Source organism: Typopeltis vanoorti, chromosome 12 (genome assembly GCF_054136105.1).
Source record: "Typopeltis vanoorti isolate ZY-2024b chromosome 12, IOZ_Tvanoo_1.0, whole genome shotgun sequence".
Taxonomy (NCBI): domain Eukaryota; kingdom Metazoa; phylum Arthropoda; class Arachnida; order Uropygi; family Thelyphonidae; genus Typopeltis; species Typopeltis vanoorti.
In genome coordinates, this window is record NC_143560.1 from 49,627,603 (window position 1) to 49,647,546 (window position 19,944).

A 19,944-nucleotide genomic window follows, 5' to 3' on the forward strand; every position below is an offset into this window, starting at 1 on the left:
TATTACATTGCCTTTAACTCTGTCAGTTCCCTTCTCACCAGAAACAGTTGTACTGACTTAGGAACATCACATTCCTCCAATTTATACCTTGTAACGAATCACAAACAAACCATTCGTTACAAATCTAAGTATTAAAATTATTGGAAATAAAATAAAATACTTCTCTTTGTAAACCATCTTCCATTTCTGCTAGCCAACACCATCTACTTAGCAGATTAGATTTACTAAGGGTCAAAGCTGTATAACCGAGAGGATACCTCCACATAGGCTTTAAAGGAATGTGGAGAACCGACCAGGGCTTCTGACCTAATGTCCAATCCTCACCTTCTCGTGGTGCTACCTGTTGGGTATCTACTTGGATACTGAACGAACGAGGATGGGCTGGCAATTTGGGATTTAGCCGACCAAATTTTATTCTTATTGGTTAAACCAAAATAAAAAATGATGGTACAACATGACAAAATTTCATGCTGGCTGGGGCATCGCGCAGTTAAACAAGGCCCCCGTTGTTTTCGCGGAACAAGGGCGAACAGCGAAAAGTCAGCTACTGGAACAAATCTGAAAACAAACCCCAACTCAACATCACCAGAGTTAAAGATTGGTACTATCAACATAAGAAGCCTGAATGGCAAAGCAATGGAGTTAGCTGAGGAATTAGATAAGTACCAGATTAACATAATAGGAGTGACTGAAACAAAAAAGACCAAAACTGGTGAGATCGTTCTGAGCAATAAATACAAAATGTTATATTCAGGCAATGACAATCAAGGAAAAGAAGGAGTAGCCATAGTATTCAACATAAAATATGATGCAAATCTTCTTGAAGGGCAGTGAGTCTCAAGTAGAGTAATGTGGGCAAATATGAGAATGGGGAACTGAACAAAGAGACTTATTTGTGCCTATGGTCCGAAAGAAGGTTCTACTAAGGTAGAAGTCGAGGAATTTTTTGAAGCTCTAGAAAGAGCAACTGACACAATGAAAAAGGAAAAGTTGGTCCTTGTTGGGGATCTAAATAGCAGAGTAGGAAATGATTGTGAGACATACAAAAATATTTTGGGAAAATTCGGAGAAAAGAGCAAAGCTAATAATAATGGCAAATATCTGTTGGATTTCTGCTCAGGATATGGACTGGTTATTACTAACACCATGTTCCAACATAAAAATGTGCACAAATTCGCATGGAGAGAAGAGGCAAGGAATAAGAAAAGTCTCATTGACTATGTTATTGTTGATAGTGTTGTTTTCTACCTGGTACAGGACACCAGAGTGTACAGAGGATTTAAGATTGGAAATGATCACCATTTAGTCTTGAGCAGGATAAAATTGAATTTCATATTGAAAAGAATAACATGTAAGAAAGTTTTAAAGTGAATAAAAGTTGAGCAGCTCTCAGATGTGAACTGTAGACTAAAATACACAAAGATTATTGAAGAAAAAAGGAAAGAGTTTGAGAACAGGAATAAAATCTTGGAGATTCAGACACTCTGAAGAAAACATTGATTGATTCTGCCAGAGAGGCATGTGATGAGGTTGTCTACAAGGATAAAAAAATCAGAACTCCCTGGTGGACACAGGAAGTTAAAGAGGCAGTGAAGGAAAAGAAGAAAGCATATCAAAAGTTCTTGTCAAATAAGTCAGCTTGTGCTCTTAGAGAATACGGAGACAAATGCAAGAATGCCTATACACTGTGTAAAACTTGCTAAACAAAAGTCATGGGAGGACTTTGGCAAGAACATAGAAAATAAATATCAAGAAGGTGGCAAAATATTCTGGAGGTTGTTGAAGAAGCTTAGGAATGGAAGAAGGAGAGTGTTGTAAAAGGAGTTAGAGATGATGAAGGTGACATGAAAACAGGAGAAAAAGATATCCTTGAAGTATGGAGTAATTACTTTGAAAAACTGCTAAATGAAACAAACAGTGATGACAGCACAGTGGTAAAAAACAATGACCAGGCATGTAGTCAGGAATACATATCCAAACTTGTAGTACAAAAAGCCATCAAAGGCTTGAAATGTTTAAAGGTAGCAGGAGTAGATAATATTCGACCAGAAATGCTGAAGTATGGTGATATAAGAGTCTTACAGTAGCTGCACTGTATAGTTCAGCCACTGTAAGACTCGACAGAGGGACGAATTCCCGATGATTGGAGTAGAGCTATCATAGTACCCATATATAAAAAGAGAAATAAAACTGAATGTGAGAATTACAGAGGTATTTCCTTGTGAGTGTTTCTGGCAAGATCTATGCAAGTATACTTGAGAAACGGTTGAGAAGAATTGTGGAAGAATAGCTTGGTGAAGAACAAGCTGGATACAGGCCAAATAGAGGCTGTCAGAATCAGATCTTCACTTTACGACAAATAGTCGAGAAAGCATGGGAATATAACAAAGATCTGTATTTATGTTTTGTCGATTTGGAAAAGGAATATGATAAGGTGCCAAGAGAGAGAGAAGCTATTCAATACACTACAGTTATATGGTGTCAATGGGGCATTATATCAAGCAATACTTAATCTGTATTTGAGTTGTAAGTTGGCAATTAGAATTGAAGGAAGTACAGGAAGATGGTTTTTAATGTTAAATCTAGCGTGAGACAAGGATGTACATTATTCCCTCTGTTATTTATTATCTATATGGATGATATTATGAAGGAAAGTGGTATTAAACATGATATTATGAAGGAAAGTGGTATTAAACATGATATCAGAATCGGAGATGTTAATGTCAGCTCTTTGCTTTATACGGGTGATGTTATACTTCTAAATAAATCTGCTTCAAGTTTGCAAGATTCCCTGACTAAGTTGAATAACTGTTGTAATAGATATGGTATGAAGGTCAGCAATAAAAAGACAAAGACAATGAAAATAGGCAGAATCATTGAAAATGTCAACTGTGTTGTGAACGGGGAACCTGTGGAACAAGTAAAACATTTCAGCTACTTAGGCATGATTTTTAGTTAAGATGGTAAATTAAATATAGAAATAGACAACAGAATCAGCAAAGATGGTATGTTGGGAAGTCAATTGAATAAATTCATATGGAATAAGAGAGAAATTAGTCGGAACACTAAATTAGCTGTATAAAAGACAATGTTCAGACCAGTTTTAACTTATGGATCTGAGAGCTGGGTCAGAAGTAAAACATTTGATTAAAGACTAGAGATCGCAGATATGAGACTCCTGAGGAAGATTATAGGCAGGAACAGATGGCATCAATGACAATATCATATTAAAAACGAGGATATTAGGAAAGAACTTGACATTGTCAGTATCCAGGAATGCGTTAGCAGAGCTAATCTCAGGTGGTATGGTCACTTAAACAGAATGGGAGAAGAAAGATTAGCAAAACAAGTGTTCTCTACCAGGTTTGCAGCAAAACGACCCAGAGTAAGACCAAGATATAGGTGGATTGATATGGTAAAAAGTGCCTTAGATGATAGAAATATAAGATCTGATAATGCTGGAGTCTTGACAAGTAACAGACTGATTTGGAGGAAAATTGTAGATAGGAAGTTAGTAATGGTGTAATTTCTTTCATGTAGTACTATCACATCCTGTACACCCCTTGAGGGTACATGGCAGGAATTTGATGATGATGATGATTATCAATTTTTATTTGATCTAACTTCTTTTCTTTTAGTACTACAATTATTTCATCCATTAAAATACTAAATGGTAGTAGAATCAATGATGAATCACCTGTGAAATTCTTTACTACAATTTTTTGTTTGTTTAATTTCATTATCCTTCAACAGTATCTAATTATCTGTATAAATATCTTCAATGAGGTTCACTATTTGTGCTTTTATTTTTTATTTCACTATTAGTGATAAGGGAATGCTTTATGTAAATCTACAAAACATTAAAAACTGGAGTGTTATACTGTTTTTTTTTTATTAGTTGTTTTAATCCAAATATTATGTCTATATATAATCTTCCAGATCTGAAACCTAAATTAAAATGATCAACGTTAAATGTTCATCGTTTAACATCAGAGATTCATTTATAATTTAATGAATAAGTTTTGTACAGATTTTCAAGGTGGCTGGTAATAGATTCTCTCTATAATTATTTAAATTTATTTTATCTCCTTTTTTAAAAACTGGAACTGTAATTTTTTTTCCCATTTATGTTTTTTTTTTTTTTTTTTTTTTTTTTTTTTAAGAAAACACTCCTTAATAGTTTAAATGATATATCATTCTCATCTTCCATTTTAATATTGCATTCTATAATGTGTCCACTTTGGACATTTTTCTTAAAATGTTTCTTATTTGTTGTGAAGTAATTTCTAACTATCCTCATTTTCAGATGCACATGACATATCTTCATATATAAAATACTACAAACAAAAAGATGCTTCTCATTTTTATCTCATTGTATTTTATTTTTTGTACACTGAACCAGTATGACTGCACATTTAACAATGAAGTAATCAATAATGCTTTTCTATTTATTTTGTACTCTCTACATTAGAAAACCTGACTGTTATACGAGAATCAGATAACTTTATTAATGACTCAAAAAATTTCCCCCACATCTTCTCGACTGGCATCTTCGGTGGATCAACAAGTACAAATAAGTTGCACAATTTAATTTCCTATTTGGTAACTTGAAACTCTTTCCCATTCATGGTGCACTGTGATGTTCAGAATAAAAGCTATGCCTTCCTTAACTCAAAATTACAGCTTTGAAGGTCTCAGTTATATTAGTCTCTTTTGCCATGGTGCAACATAAATTTTGTCAACACAGTATTTCTGGAATTTCTCTAGTAGCACCATACATTTTCAACTGTTCCAACAACTCCTCGCCCCTCCTTCTTTTTGATTAATATCTGGATCTGGACACAAGAACCTACCACAGACAGCATGATATTTGTTTATGTTCACTATAATAATGCACAATGAGATCGAAAACCTAAGGACAAACAAGATTTCTGAAGATTACAACTGCCAATTCAAATTACTCTTCATCGTCAAATTCCTGACAATGTACCCTGAAGGAGTGTACAGGATATGATAGTACTACATGAAAAACTTACATCATACTAAATTCCTATCAACAATTTTCTACCAAATCAATTTTTCCACCTGTCAAGACTCCAACAATATCAGATCCTATATGTCTGTCTGAGATTAGCTTGACTAACACATTCCTGGATGCTACCAATATCAAGATCTTCCCTAATATGATATTGCCACAGATGCCATCAGTGCCCGTATTCCTTCTCAGGACTCTCATATCTGTGGTCTCCAGTCTTTAGTCAAGCGTTTTATCTCTAACCTAGCTATCAGATCCATAAGATAAAATTGGTTTGACCACCGCAGCTAATTTAGCATTTTGCTAATTTCTCTCTTATTCCATATAAATTTATTCAGTTGACTTTCTACCATACCGGCTTTGTTGATTCTGTTGTCTATTTCCATAATTACTTTACTATCTTCACTAAAAACTGTACCTAAGTAGACAAATTGCTATACTTGTTCGATAAATTCTCCATTCATGAAGCAGTTGATATTTTCAATCTTTCTGCCTATTTTCATTGTCTTTGTCTTGTTATTGAGGATTTTCATAACAAATTTATTATAACAGTTATTCATTTTAGTCAGGGAATCTTGCAGACTTGTGCCAGATTTATTTAAAAGTATAACATTATCTGCATAAAGTAAAGAGCTTAACATCTCCAAATTTGATATCAGGTTTAATATCACTTTCCTTCATAATGTGACCAATATAGATAATGAATAACAGAGGGGGAAATGTAAATTCTTGTCTGACAACAGATTTAACATAAAACCATCTACCTTTCTGTACTTCCTTCAATTCTAACTATTGACTGACAACTAAAATAAAGACTAAGTATTGCTCGATATAATGCCCCATTCACACATATAACTGTAGCGTTTTGATAGCTTTTCTCTTAGCGCCTTGTCATATGCCTTTTCCAGATTTACAAAACTTAAATATAGATCACTGTTATATTTCCATGATTTCTCAACTATTTGCTGCAAAGTGAAAATCTGATCCTGACAGCCTCTATTTGGTCTGAATCCAGCTTGATTTTCACCAAGCTTCTCTTCCACAATCCTTCTCAACCGTTTCAAGTATACTTGCATAAATTTTATCAGGAACACTCAGTGGGGAAATACCTCTGTAACTCTCACACTGTTTTATTTCCCTTTTTATATATGGTATTATGAGAGCTACTCCAATCATCTGGAATTTGTCACTCTGTGCAGGACTTCAAAACTAAGCAGTGCAGCCACTGTAAGACCTATATACCTCCAAACTTGAGCATTTCTGGTCAAATATCATATATTACACACACACATTTCAGGCTTTTTCTACTCTATCTTTCCAGACAACCTCACCACATGCCTCTCTGGCTGAATCAATGTTTTCTTCAGGATTTGGAGTGACTGTTCAGTTGAGAGTAGTCAATGATGTGGCGAAATGATCAGAGGTTGAAAAGCAAGTTGTGGAAGGATAGAAAGGATGTGAGAAAGTGATTTTATGGCATGACAGTGGAATGCATAAGGGTAAAGATGAGTAATGTGAATGCAAACCAAAGTAAGGGACCGGGGGGGGGGGGGGGGTCATTGGAGGTGTTTTGTAGCAGTCAGAATAAGGAGGGATGATGTTTGTGGAATGGTCTGAGTGGGATTATTTTTATACACTAATATAAGGAGTATTAGAAATTTGTGGCATTGCCACTGTATCCAAAGATAGTATAAGTGAAACTTTATTGTCTGAGGATAATATAAGGTCATGCTACAACCGCTTAGAAACCTTTTACAGTTGAAATGCATACTCACCAAACCTACTACACCCAATCATCTTTCATTCCTTCAACCTCAATTCTGTGGAATAGTCTCTCTCATGAAACATTTACAAAGGAATACAATCTTCAACAGTTTAAAGAAGAATATCAAGATTTCCAGTTCTCAAACTCTTTCAATTTTTATTATTTTTTTGAATAATGCTTGTGTATTTTAGTCGGCAGTTAACATCTAAGACCTGCTCAACTTTTATTCGATTCAAATTTTCTTACATGTTCTTCTTTTCAATATGATCAAAATATGGTGATCACCTCCAATTTCAAATCCTCTGTACACCTATTGTCCTGCACCAGTGGAAAAACATCAGTGTCAACATTAACATAGTCAGTGAGACTTTTCTTATTCCTTGCCTCTTCTCTCCATGTGACTTTATGCATATCTTTATGTTGGAACATTATGTTAGTAATAACCAGTCCATCTCCTGAGCAGAAATCCAACAGGTATTTGCTATTATAATTAGCTTTGCACTTTTCTCCAAATTATTCCAAATTATTTTTATATGACATCATTTCCTCTGCTGTTTAGATCCCCACCAAAGAGCAATTTTTCGTTTTTCTTTGTGTCAAATGCTTTCTCTAAGGCCTCAAAAAATTCCTCCACTTCAACCTTAGAAGAAGCCTCTGTGATACCACAGGCCAAAGTAAGTCACATTTGTCTCATCACATAAATCACAGCTTGTGGCAATTTGTCACTATCAAATTCCTGCCATATACTCTCAAGGGACAGAATATAATAGTACTATATGAAAAATTTACATCATTACTAATTTCCTATCTACAATTTTCCTCCAAATCAATGTATTACCTGTCAAGACTCCAACATTATCAGATTTTATATGTCTGTTTATTTATATTTTATATGCCAACCTAGCAAAGAACACTTGTTTTGCTAATCTTTCATTGCCCATTCTGTTTAAGTGACCGTACCACCTGATTAGTTCTGTTAATACATTCCTGGATACTGACAATGTCAAGTTCTTTGGATCAAATTTGGAGATGTTAATGTTTGTTTTATGCGGATGATGTTATACTTGTCTCGTGTCAGACAAGGATGTACAATAAATCACCAGATTTAACATTAAACCATCTTCCTGTAATTCCTTCAATTCTAACTGCTGACTTACAACTCAACTAAAGACTAAGTATTACTTGACATAATGTCCCATACAACAGTATCCTTGTAGATACCAAACAGGGTGCACCATGGGAAGGTGAGGATTGGAAATTAGGTCAGAAGCCCTGGTCGGTTCCCTGCATTCCTTTAAAGGCTATGTGGAGGTCTCCTCTCAGTTATAAAGCTTTGACTCTTAAGCACCCCTGTGGCAATATGTATAACTGATAATTTCCATAGAAAAATGTATACATTCAAATTTAAATTTGATGGCCTAATTTGTCAACAGTCTGCCAAACAAAAAGACCTGCAACATGGCATCCTGTCACAATGCCTCTTTCAAACTCCGTTAGTTCCCTTCTCACAGCCATTTCACTCACACACAGTTGCACTAACTTGGGAGCATCATATTCCTCCAATTTATACAGGCTACAAGCATGTGACTTGTTACATGGCATGATGCACCTTCAAAACCTAAGCACGAATACTATTTCTGAAGATTACAACTGGAAATTCAGATGAATCAAGCTAGTGGCAATTTGTATAACTGACAATTTTGAGTAAAAATGCAGGTACATATTCAAATTTAAATTTGATGGCAATTTGTCAACAATTTGCCAAACAGATGAACCTGCAACATGGCATCCTTTCACAACACCTGTTTCAAAAACTCCATCAGTTTGATTTTTAGCCATTTCACCCAGCCACAGTTGAACTAACTTGGGAGTATCATATTCCTCCAATTTATACAGGCTAGAAACATGTGACTTGTTACATGGCATGATGCATCTTGCCCATGGGGATGAATGTTGATTTCTTTCTAAACAGTGCATTTCCTCATCAGTGCTTGCTTTCTAGTCAAAAAAACTCCCCACCATGTTTTCTTCTACCAAGGATAAGAAGCCTCCTCTCCCTCGCAGGTGTTTTTATCAGGTCCCTTGTGATTCTCTTCTCTTCAATTTTGAACAAACAGGACAATCCACTATAGTCTCTTCTTAGTTGAGAAGAGACTATAGCGAATTATATATATATATATATATAATTCCTGTAGTAGTCTCTCTCTCTCTCTCTCTCTCTATATATATATATATATATATATATATATATAATTCCTGTAGTCTCTCTCTCTATATATATAATTCCTGTAGTCTCTCTCTATATATATATAATTCCTGTAGTCTCTCTCTCTCTATATATATATAAACTCATAAGTGTGGTGTATCTCAGCATGGAGTCAACACATGGAGTCTGATCTAGAAGCCATATTTTAGATAGATGTCATTTCAAATTTCAATGCTTATTCAAAGGTAGTGTTGAAGCACTTCTACGTTACTTCAAGCTTGAACCACAACAGGTGTTTCCATATCAAAAATTAGAGGAGAGGTTTTATTTTTATTTATTTATTTTTAATTTTTTAATGTACTGATTTCATATTGATTGGCTGGTGACCATGTTAGAACATAGCTCATTTCTCACTTATGAAATTCATTGTTGTTATTCTGCCTTTTTGAATTAGTTACAATGAAGACGATCTGTAAGTTACAGATCAAAATATCAGGTTAATTGGACAGAGGTTGTGCCATAAGTAGTGAAAGTCAAAGCAACTTTGATATGGAAATCGTATTCTCATAAGCTCTACATTATATTATACCATAATGCTTAAGATATAATAATGGAATTAAAATAGTATAGGCATACTCAAGTCCAGTGATTTCATTCATGTCATGGTGATAATCAACAAATTCACTATTCTGTCATGTGAAAAATATCCTTATATTTTGTCAGACGTTACTTTTATATCAGCCGATATGTGCATTATTTCATCAAGCATGTTATATAGGGATATATATATTCAGTAACTTTAATTGCTTTGTCCTGACTCAGATCTATTAGGCTTTCTATATTACTTCAAATATTATCTTAATCACACATGGGATGAATACTGTGTTTAATATATGGATATTTATATTTACATACACTATATAAATAGGTGTATTCTTAGTAAGATTATACAGAATTTATTAGATCAAGCAACAGTTAATATTTGATTATGGTTAGAGTTACTATTAAAATAGAAATGGAAGGGGGGGGGGGGGGAGGTGACTTGTCTCATCATTTAGAAATAGCTACAGCCTTGCCAAAAACGAGTTTTAGTAAATTCATCTCATCACCGTAGTAGTTCATCATTATCAATTCCCATCTACATAAGCTGGGATTGCTCCCTAATTAGGAGTTTCTAGCAAATTAATGCAGTCAGTTTGCCAATGTTCCTCTGCATCCCCTAGGGGCAAGTATTTATATGCTAGTAGATCTGTATGTGCACGGAACCGGTTTCCCTATTATGAGGGACAAAAAACTGGAGTTTCTGGGAGAAAAACCCTTCATCTCCATATAAGAGCAATTAATTCACCATTCGATTCCCTAATAAAGGTTCCTCGTGTCATAGCGGGATTTGAACCCAAGTCTTTCTAACCAAAGGACTCAATCTATACCAACTGAATGACGGAGTCCCTATGGCACATTAGCATTTTGTATACAGCAAATATAGCAGCAGTCTGAGACCGCATAATTCTGAACTAATAAGAGGTGATCTGCAGACTCCCGGGCAGAGGTTGTGTCTTTTAATTAGTGCAAGTCAATTGTTTCTGATATGTAAATTATATTCTCATAAGCTCTAGTCATTTCTGAGACTTCATTACAATTTATTTTGTTATTACAAAAGAATAATGGATTTATATATTATCTACTTTTAAAACTTTATAATGCCAAAATGAGACTTTTATATGCCTTATTCTACTATGATAACTTTTTAAATTTCTAGATAGATAAATAATTTGTAGTACAGTTTTTGAATATTTTCATGGTTTTTCTGAACATATCCATTAATTCTAAAGGAACAAAATTTAATTTTTATGGAAAAACATAGCTTATCTTTAAACAAACCTTTGGAGGGAAAGCATGCTATTGCAGGCAGTACAGCTTCTAAATCCATAACTGGTTCCGGTACATCGTTTGAAGACAATAATGAATTACCGGCATCGGCAGAGGATTCTGGCCCATTTCCAGTATCACCTTGAAAAATACAGAAGTTGAAATTTACTGTAATTTCAATGATTTACACCATGGTGATATTAGCAGTTTCACTATTGATTGATTAATAAAGTTTAACTATTATATTCATTCATTCATCTTCAAGGCCCACCTTTCTAATTGGGTTGTGGGGGCAGCAGCTGCAAGAGGAACTTCCAATGGTCATGATCCTCTGCCACTAAGCTCAGGTGTTCTGGTGGGACTCCCAAACATGTTCACCCAAGGTTTTGGATATAATCTATCAAGCGAGTCCTTGGCCTTCCACCCTCTGACTTGGCAAAGAGGGCCTGCCAGGAGAGCCCCTCTTGTGGCATTCTGACCAGGTGCCAGTACCAACATAACTGTGATCTCTCAGCACGAAGAAGAAGTGGTTGAGTATTGAGGGTTTCCCGAATTGCAGAGCTTCTGACTCTGTCGAGTCTTGTCAGCCCAGCAACCCCTCGAAGGAACCTCATTTCAGCCACTTGGATTCGTGTCTGCAATCTTTCGGTCATTACCCAACTCTCATGACCACAGGTGAGGTTGGGAACATAGAACGTATTGAAGACAGTCAGCTTTGCCTTCTGGCTTAACTCCCGCTTCAATACTACTGAATGGCCAAGTTCCTACAACATTGCACTTGCTGAGCCAATTTGAGTATTTAGCTCTACGTCCTACTTTCCATCATTCGTGAATATGGACCCAAGCTATTTAAACCTCTCCACCTGCCTCAGTGAGACTCCACTCACATGTAGAATGCACTGGAATGGTTGTCTTGAGACTGCAAATGTTTCAGTTTTGGTCACACTGATCTTCATTCCGGCATCTGCACAAACAGCTACAAACCTATCCAGGGTCCACTGGAGGCCATCTGTGGAAGAGCTAAGCAGGACTAGGTCATCTGCAAAAAGCAGACATCCAATGCTACATCTTCCAATTCTGACAACACTCATTGCCTCAGCTGTGTCTATCAATCCAGTCCATAAATATTATGAAAAGGAGGGGGACAGAACACACCCTTGGTAGAGGCCAACGGAGACTGTGAAAGGTTCAGACTTTGTGCTGTTTACCCTGACACAAAACTCCCGGCATTCATACAGGGACTTGATGGCAGCTAAGAGTTGGCCATCCACTCCATACTCCTGTACTACTTGCCAAAGCTTATCCCAAGGAACCCAGTCATATGCCTTCTCCAAGTCCACAAAACATGTGTAGACATTGCATATTCCCAAGATTTCTCAAAAACTTGCCTTAAAGTGAAGATTTGGTCAGTTGTGCTTCTACCAGGACAAAAGCCATATTGTTCTTCTTGGAGCTTTGACTCAACTATGCTCCTGCACCTTCTTTCCAAGCACCTAGCATATACTTTCCCAGGCAGGCTGAGCAGAGAAATGCCACGATAGTTGCTGCAATCTCTCTGGTCTCCCTTCTTAAAGACTAGTATTATTATGCCTGTCTGCCACTGCTTTGGTGCTCGCCCAGATATCCAAGCAACCTGACACACTCGCATCAGCCAGAGAACACTGTAAAACTCGATGTAGCTTAGAAATACCAAAACACTTTACATCGATTTTTACTAAGGTGAAGTCTCATGAGAACTGTTACAAAAATAACCTTGTTTGTCTCTATGTATTTTATGTTAAAGATTAATTTAAATAACCCTATGGGAATTGATTGTGTTTACTGTTTTAACTAAAGTTTATAAAATGTCAAAAACAAAGGCAATGCTTTGCCATCGGAAGTTTTGTATAATAGCAGATGAAGTGTGTGAGAAAGTTGTTTGCGAGCTCTGCGCATGAATACCTAAAAAGTTAGTATCAAAGAGATCCGCTAATTTCAGAAGTTTCTGCTGCCCGACAAGACAAAGAAAAATAGAGTGCACGGAGGAGAAAAAAAGAACGAGTCGGTCTTAACAAAAAGATCAAGGAGAACTGCTGTTTTTTTGGGGTTTACAACCCTTGGTGCAAGGTCCCAAGAAGGTGAAAATAAAAGGGGACTGAGCCGAACATCGAGAGGAGAGTCCAGGTCCAGTTGCTGACAGAGGAGAGCCGAGATCCAGTTGCCGAGAGAGCAGAGGCGAAGCGCTGTTACCGAAGAGAGCCATAGGCAGTCGGCGAAGAACCAGAAGCAGTCGGACCCAGAGGACCAGACCTATGGCGACCCCCAAGCCAGAGGAAAAATTGGGAGAACAGCCGATGCCAAGTGCAGGTCGGATGTCCTAGTGCTGCAGGAAGTCAACTGAAGCCAAAGGCTGCAGAAAGATCTCCAAGCCTGAATGCTAAAACTTCTTGCCTGAACTTTTGAGCACTGGGAAGATTGTAGTCCAAGACCCATTGATTTTCCAATGAAGTGCCCCCTGAAACAAGACTCTCCGGATGGAAATCTAAGGCCTGAGATGAGAGAAAAACCATAGAGACTTTGATGCAGGACTTTTGGAAGGTGTCGTGACAAAGAGCCTCTGTAAGTGTATTACATCCTTTAATGTACATTCTTTTTGTAATTTAGGAGATATGTCTTAGATGGACTGATAAGAAATAGTAATAAGGAATATCTATAAGAGAGTCCTCTGATTTGTTGTTAAATGGAATATATAAATTGTAAGATAACTTGCCACAGCTAGCTAATCTCTTCATGAGTAAATTAGTCTCATAATTTTAATTTTTTTTTGTTACAGAAAAGTAACAGAGTAATTATATTGTATAGTCATTTAATATTGAAAAAGTAAATTTTGTTTCTTTATACCAAAAGTATAAGGATAGGTAGAGAGAGAGAGTAACCTCCATATCGCTTATTTAATGTACTTCGTTTCTATTCTAAATAAATGTGCTTTAATTATACGTCAATAGAGTGCCGCCTGATTGTTTATTTTACAATGCACTGTTCCTAAAAAATGCGAACTTAAGAGCGGGAAACCAAGTAAGATAGTCGAAGCGTATAGTTAAGTGCAAATAGGTCACGACTGTTTGTGTAAAGTTTTACTGAAGGAATTTGTGTTAGAGAGAGAGAGAAATCAACCGGCCGTATTACTGAGTTTTATGCCAATTAAAAGATACTGGTGGCACAGTCTTATCAAAAAAATTTTCTACCATCCATTGGCATAAAACTCGTAGTGCAAAACATAGATAAATTAAGTACGCAATAGTAAGATGGAATAGTGAGAATAAGAAAGGAATACATATAAAAAATAATAACAGTAGTAATAAATAGCATACCATTTACAACACTGCCTCGATTTAAGGCTTTTAGCATTTCGGGCCGAATTTCATCATCACCAGCAGCCTTGCCAGAATTTAGCGATTTTATTGCTAAATGGACCTCTTCTGCTGTGAGACTAGTCATTGCCCTGATCTGCACCTCTTGGATGTCCACAACTGCTGGCCCACCTGGGTTAAGAAGGTTCTCAAAGTATTCCCTCCACCTGTGGAGGATATCCTTCTCGGTTGTTAAAAGTGCACCATCAGAGGGCCTTAATTGCCCTTGCTGTGCACGATTTCCTCCCTCAAATGTGGCAGATGGTCTGCCAGAATACTTTGCATTTGCATAGGATGAGTCTAATCTTTCTCCAAAGGACTCCCAAGCCTTCTGCTTTGCTGTCTTTACTGCCTCAGCAGCAGCTTTTCGAGCTTCAGCATACCAGAAACGCGCAGCTCAGGTGACCTATTATATAACTACAGATTATATTATATAATCGATTATTACATAACCTATTATATAACTACAGGAAGCTACAGATATCTTGGGAAGGCTCTAAAATAGAACATTCCTGGAACCCAATCTACCTCGGTGTGACTCTCAATCGCACCCTCTCATATAAAACCCACATAGAAAAAACAAAGGCAAAAGTGAACGCAAGAAACAACATACTAAGAAGCTTACCTCCTCCAAATGGGGTGCAGACCCTAGCACATTGAGATCTTCTGCCTTGGCCCTTTGCTATTCTTCTGCTGAATATGCCTGCCCAGGATCTGGACCATACTGGGTCCAGATCCTGGGACCCAGTATGCTGAATATGCCAGCATTGAATGAAAGCTGTCGCCTAATTACAGGATGTCTGAAACCAACACCACTAAAAGACCTGTATACTTTGGCTGGTATTACACCCCCCTCAATTCAAAGATCTGCATTCTCAGCTGATGAAAGAAACAGACAAATGAATGATGAACACCACCCACTATTCGGCCAGACCGCAGTGCCCCAAAGACTAAGAGCCCGACATAGCTTCCTGGTAACTGTTGAACCACCTAAACACCTCCCAGAGACAAGACTTCAACAATGGCTTGCACGCTATCCTGAAAATAATACTGGTATTCCAATAGCCGAACATCTTCCACATGGTGCCCACTTAGACTAGAATACTTGGAAAAGCCTCAACAGACTGCGAATGATAAGATGATGCAAACAAAACCTCATCAAATGGGGCTATCTCACTGGCCTAGACAATTGTGAGTGTGGGAAAACCCAGTCCATGGAACACCTTCTTGCTTCCTTCTTTCGTCCATGGAACACCTTCCATCGCCTTGCACAAAAGAGGACCTTATATCCTGCACAGAAAGAGCAGTTGATTGTGCAAGATACTGGAGGAACATCTGACCATGTTTATTGTATATGTTACCGCTAAAGCTCGAAAGCCGTTAATGTGCACGTTACCTAGCTAATCTGCAGATTAACTGATTTGCTCTGTTAACGTGCGGAATCAAGAGTTTTCCCGCATTTTACCTAGGTAATGTGCACATTAACGGCTTCCGTATTGTTAAAGTTCAAAAGTTTGTTTCTCTCATTGCCTTTCCCTACTCCTTCCCCCCCTCCACTTTTAGTTTGGTTTCGCCAGTGTCATATGTTTTGCAAATTCATTTCCTTAATTGTAATAATATTTTAAACCATTTGATTCTTTGTATTATAGTTTTTTAATTGATTGATGATTGATTTTATCAACTAATTTGTTGATTGTTTGATTGTATTAACTTGATTGTTTAGATATCGAAAAATAAATAAATAACATTATGTTAATTTAAGCGTACAGAAACATTGCCGTTGTTCCAGCAAAGATCTTATTTTCACTTTAACGAGTGCCTAGTAGGTAATGTGCAGATTATCTAGGTAATTTGAGAAAAGAAACAATTTTCCATACGTTAACGGATCACCCTAGTTAATCTGCACAATACCTAGATAATCTGTAGAATAACTGATTTCTGCACTTTAGCAGTAACATATATAAGTTATGTATAGTTTCCTTTTTTCATATTTAATTATTATTTCCCTGTATAATTCACCTACCAAATCTAAGCTGCTGATCTCATTGTAATGTATCCTAATTTGTTGTAAATCATGTTGTATCACTTACATACTACTGTACCACTTGTGTTTGGATACACAATAAATATAAATAATTATATTATTATATAAAGTGAACAATATCATCATCATCATCATAATGGCAAAATTTTCAACATGAATGCCTGGATATATGTAGACCAGGTTACAAAAGAATGTGTGCATTACTATTTGGTGGGCAGTAAGATTTTTTATAAAATTAGGAAAAATTACTAATATAAGAATCACGCACAATTAAGAAATTAGAGTGCCTTTTATTCTTAGCACCTATAGTTTATTATCAGACTTCACAGTTGCAATGCAACATGCCAAAACAAAACCCTGCTGCAACTGTTAAAACAAATTACTACTAATGCCACATGGCATATAAATCACTTGTATAAAGAAAAAGATGAGTCTCTGTTGAGAGACAACTCATAAATGTGATTCATAACTAACCAGTGAGGACAAACACATATATTATAGTAAGTTAACACTTTAGTTTTTAAGCACAATAAGAAACTCTCATCATGTGTATTGGAAACTACATTAACCATCCAACCAGCTATGATGTATACACATCAAAGTTACCATGGATGCAAAGGGCATATTAAAATTGTAATACCATTGACAAATAATTCACAGGCTCACTTTAGTGAGTGCAGGAGTAGTGAACCCGAGGTACCTGATGCTGGACTATGCCTTACTTCACATAATATACATCTGTTATATTATCTGTAGACTGGTCCCTACTCTTCTTTCTTTCTTTTATCTCCCCCCCCTCTCTACAATGTAGGTTGGTCCAACAACCAGAGACAGCAGCTCTGTCACTGGACATCTTATGCTGTGACTAATAACCAATTCACAAATATTCTAATAACTTTCACGTCTCAAAAAAAATAAAAAATAAATAAAAAATAAAAAAATCAAGGACCACTCAAAATGGAAATGACCCTAAACTGCCTAAAGATACCGAATGGAAAAAGATTATCACTTATTTTGCTGCCTGGAATGTAAGAAGTTTATCTCACAAAGAATATCAAATAAATGAAATTCTATATCAAAAGAAAATCAAAATAGCAGTATTGACTGAAACAAAGAAGAAAACTATGTAATCAAAGAAACTGATAACTACATACATATCTATTATGGAGTACAAGAGGACCAGAGAGCAAGAGCAGGAGTATCAATCAGGATTCGTAAATACCATAAAGATAATATCAATAACTACAAATACTGGAATGAAAGAATATTACAACTAAGATTGAAACTTAATAGAGAATATTTCACACTTCTTGGATTATATGCTGTGGAGGAGGAGGAGGGGAGGAAAGTTCAGACTTCTATAACCAACTCCAAAATATAACAGGAAAAATAAACAGTTGGTTTATTTTTCAATAACTGATAGGTGATTTAAATCCTTGTGTAAGCAATACGAAAATCCAAAATCATGTTCAACGTTTGGAGAATTAGAAAAAAATAGAAACAGCCAAAGATTAATTGACTTCTCTATATACAATAACCTAAGAATAATGAATACAATGTTCAAAACAAAGACATCCATAAATTCATATGGTCAGCAAGAGGACTGAAATCTATTACAGACTATATTATAGCAAATAACAAAACAGGTAGATTCATTCCAAGATTTTGAAATTGAATCAGATCATTATCTACGTGTAACATCAATATGGTCCCCCCATCCCCAATAAAGAATCAGTACCCATTAGACAACAAAGAACTTAGGTTCAAAATCAGCTCATTATCTGACCCTGATAAAAGAAAAGTATAACAGCAAGAAATAAATGAAAAATTACAGCAACAACTACCCTCAGATGAGTCTATTAATGATGAATAATTTCTGTAACATTTTAGAAGATTCAGCCTGAGAATCTTGGGAATGAAAAAACAATGGAAAAGAAAAAAAAGTCTTCAATAACTGGGATCCAGAAATGATGAAAAAAGGAAGGCCTATAAAAAATGGTCAACACAAACAAAATAAAGGATGAAACTGAATGGAAACACAAAAGAGCAATAGACAAAAGAGAAGCACGTAAAAGACAAAGATCAATGGAACAAGTTTGTTACCAATTTAGAAAACAATATTGATAAATCTCAAACACAAACATATAAATTTATAACATACATGAATAATACCCCTAGAGAAACAATCAAGATCAATACCATACCTTTGGAGGACTGGCTTAAATACTATAAAGAATATGGACACTTGATGATAACCCCCTCTCAGAACCATTATCTACAAATAATTAAAAAAAAGATTTAGAGTCACCACTTAAACAATGCAAGAACCATAGAAGCCCAGGAGAAGATGGCATCTATACGGAACTTTTCAAATGCTCTGAAGACAACTTCAGATACAAACTACTAGAATAAGAATCAGGATCATGAATAAGATCCTGAATAGCCAATTACCACCAGAAAATTGGCAAAATGCTATGATCGTTCCCATCTTCAAAAAAACAACACAATATGGAAATCTTCATGTCCAAAACCAAAGTCATGCATTTAACGCCCGAGACCAAATTAGAAGTAAAATTTGCATCGATGATATTATAGAACAGGTTAATACATTTGAATATCTAGGCTACTACTTATCTCATGAAAGAGAGAAAGACATGCAACATAAAATAACCAATTGTATCAGAATAACAAAAACTATTAATCAAATATTCAATCCAAATTTAATAAGCAAGAAAACAATAAGAATCCATAACTCAATGGCAAGACCTATTCTAACATATGGTTCAGAAGCCTGGACCATAACTCAAACAGACAGAAAAAGACTGATAAGCTCTGAAATGAGATTCGTATGCAAAACAGCTGGATACAATAAACTCAACTCCAAAGGACAGCAATACTTAAAGGAACTTGAGGTGAAATTTTAGAGAGAGAGAGAGAGAGAGAGAGATGGAAACATATAGAAAGAATGAGTGAAGGAAGACCCCCCCACCCAAGAGATACAGAGATATTGACCTCAAGGGAGAAGGAATCGAGGATGGCCTTTGAAAAGATGGGAAGAGACCATAACAGGCCACTAGGCCTAATACTGGAAAGAAGAAGACCATTGATATTACTTCTTTCCATGTGCTGCTTGAGAAAGTTGTCTTGCAATAATTCAATAAATTTCTCTTCTTTTTTATCATGAGATTTCTCTTCTACCGAATCAATGTTTGGAAAATTAAAGTCACCCATAATGATCGCTCATTTGGTACCCATAAAGCTAAGTTGGCAATGCATTTCTTTGTCCCCTGCAACTGAGCCACCAGATCTGTAGTAACATCCAACTATATTGGGGAAAAAAAAAGGACACAAATGGAGTTATGGATAAAGTTACTAAGAAAAATAACTTCACTCTGTGGACAGTTAAAATTCAAGTAATTAAACTTCAAATAGGCAAAGAGGTCACAGTGATTTTCAGAATTACAAAGCAGCAGATATAACATAAGAATAATACATACTATGTATTGAAAACCTTAATGCAGAGAAAGTCAACAAGAAGACATTTGGGATTCACCATCTGTTGGCAAAGAATATTACAGAGTGTACAGAAGCAATTGTGCCATTTTGTGGTAGAATGATTTATAAAGAGTATAGGTT

The 19,944-nt window shown here is 36.0% G+C and overlaps 1 protein-coding gene across 3 annotated transcripts in view; it reads right to left on the minus strand.

Annotated features, from left to right (window-relative positions):
• The window catches only part of LOC150100777 (zinc finger MYM-type protein 4-like), a 521,809-nt gene that overhangs the window by 234,783 nt on the left and 267,082 nt on the right, over positions 1-19,944 (minus strand). For all 3 annotated transcript variants that reach the window (XM_090402210.1, XM_090402209.1, XM_090402211.1), the window contains exon 15: positions 10,888-11,016. In XM_090402210.1, coding sequence (XP_090258336.1) covers positions 10,888-11,016 — 129 coding nt within the window. The remainder of the gene's footprint in view (positions 1-10,887; positions 11,017-19,944) is intronic.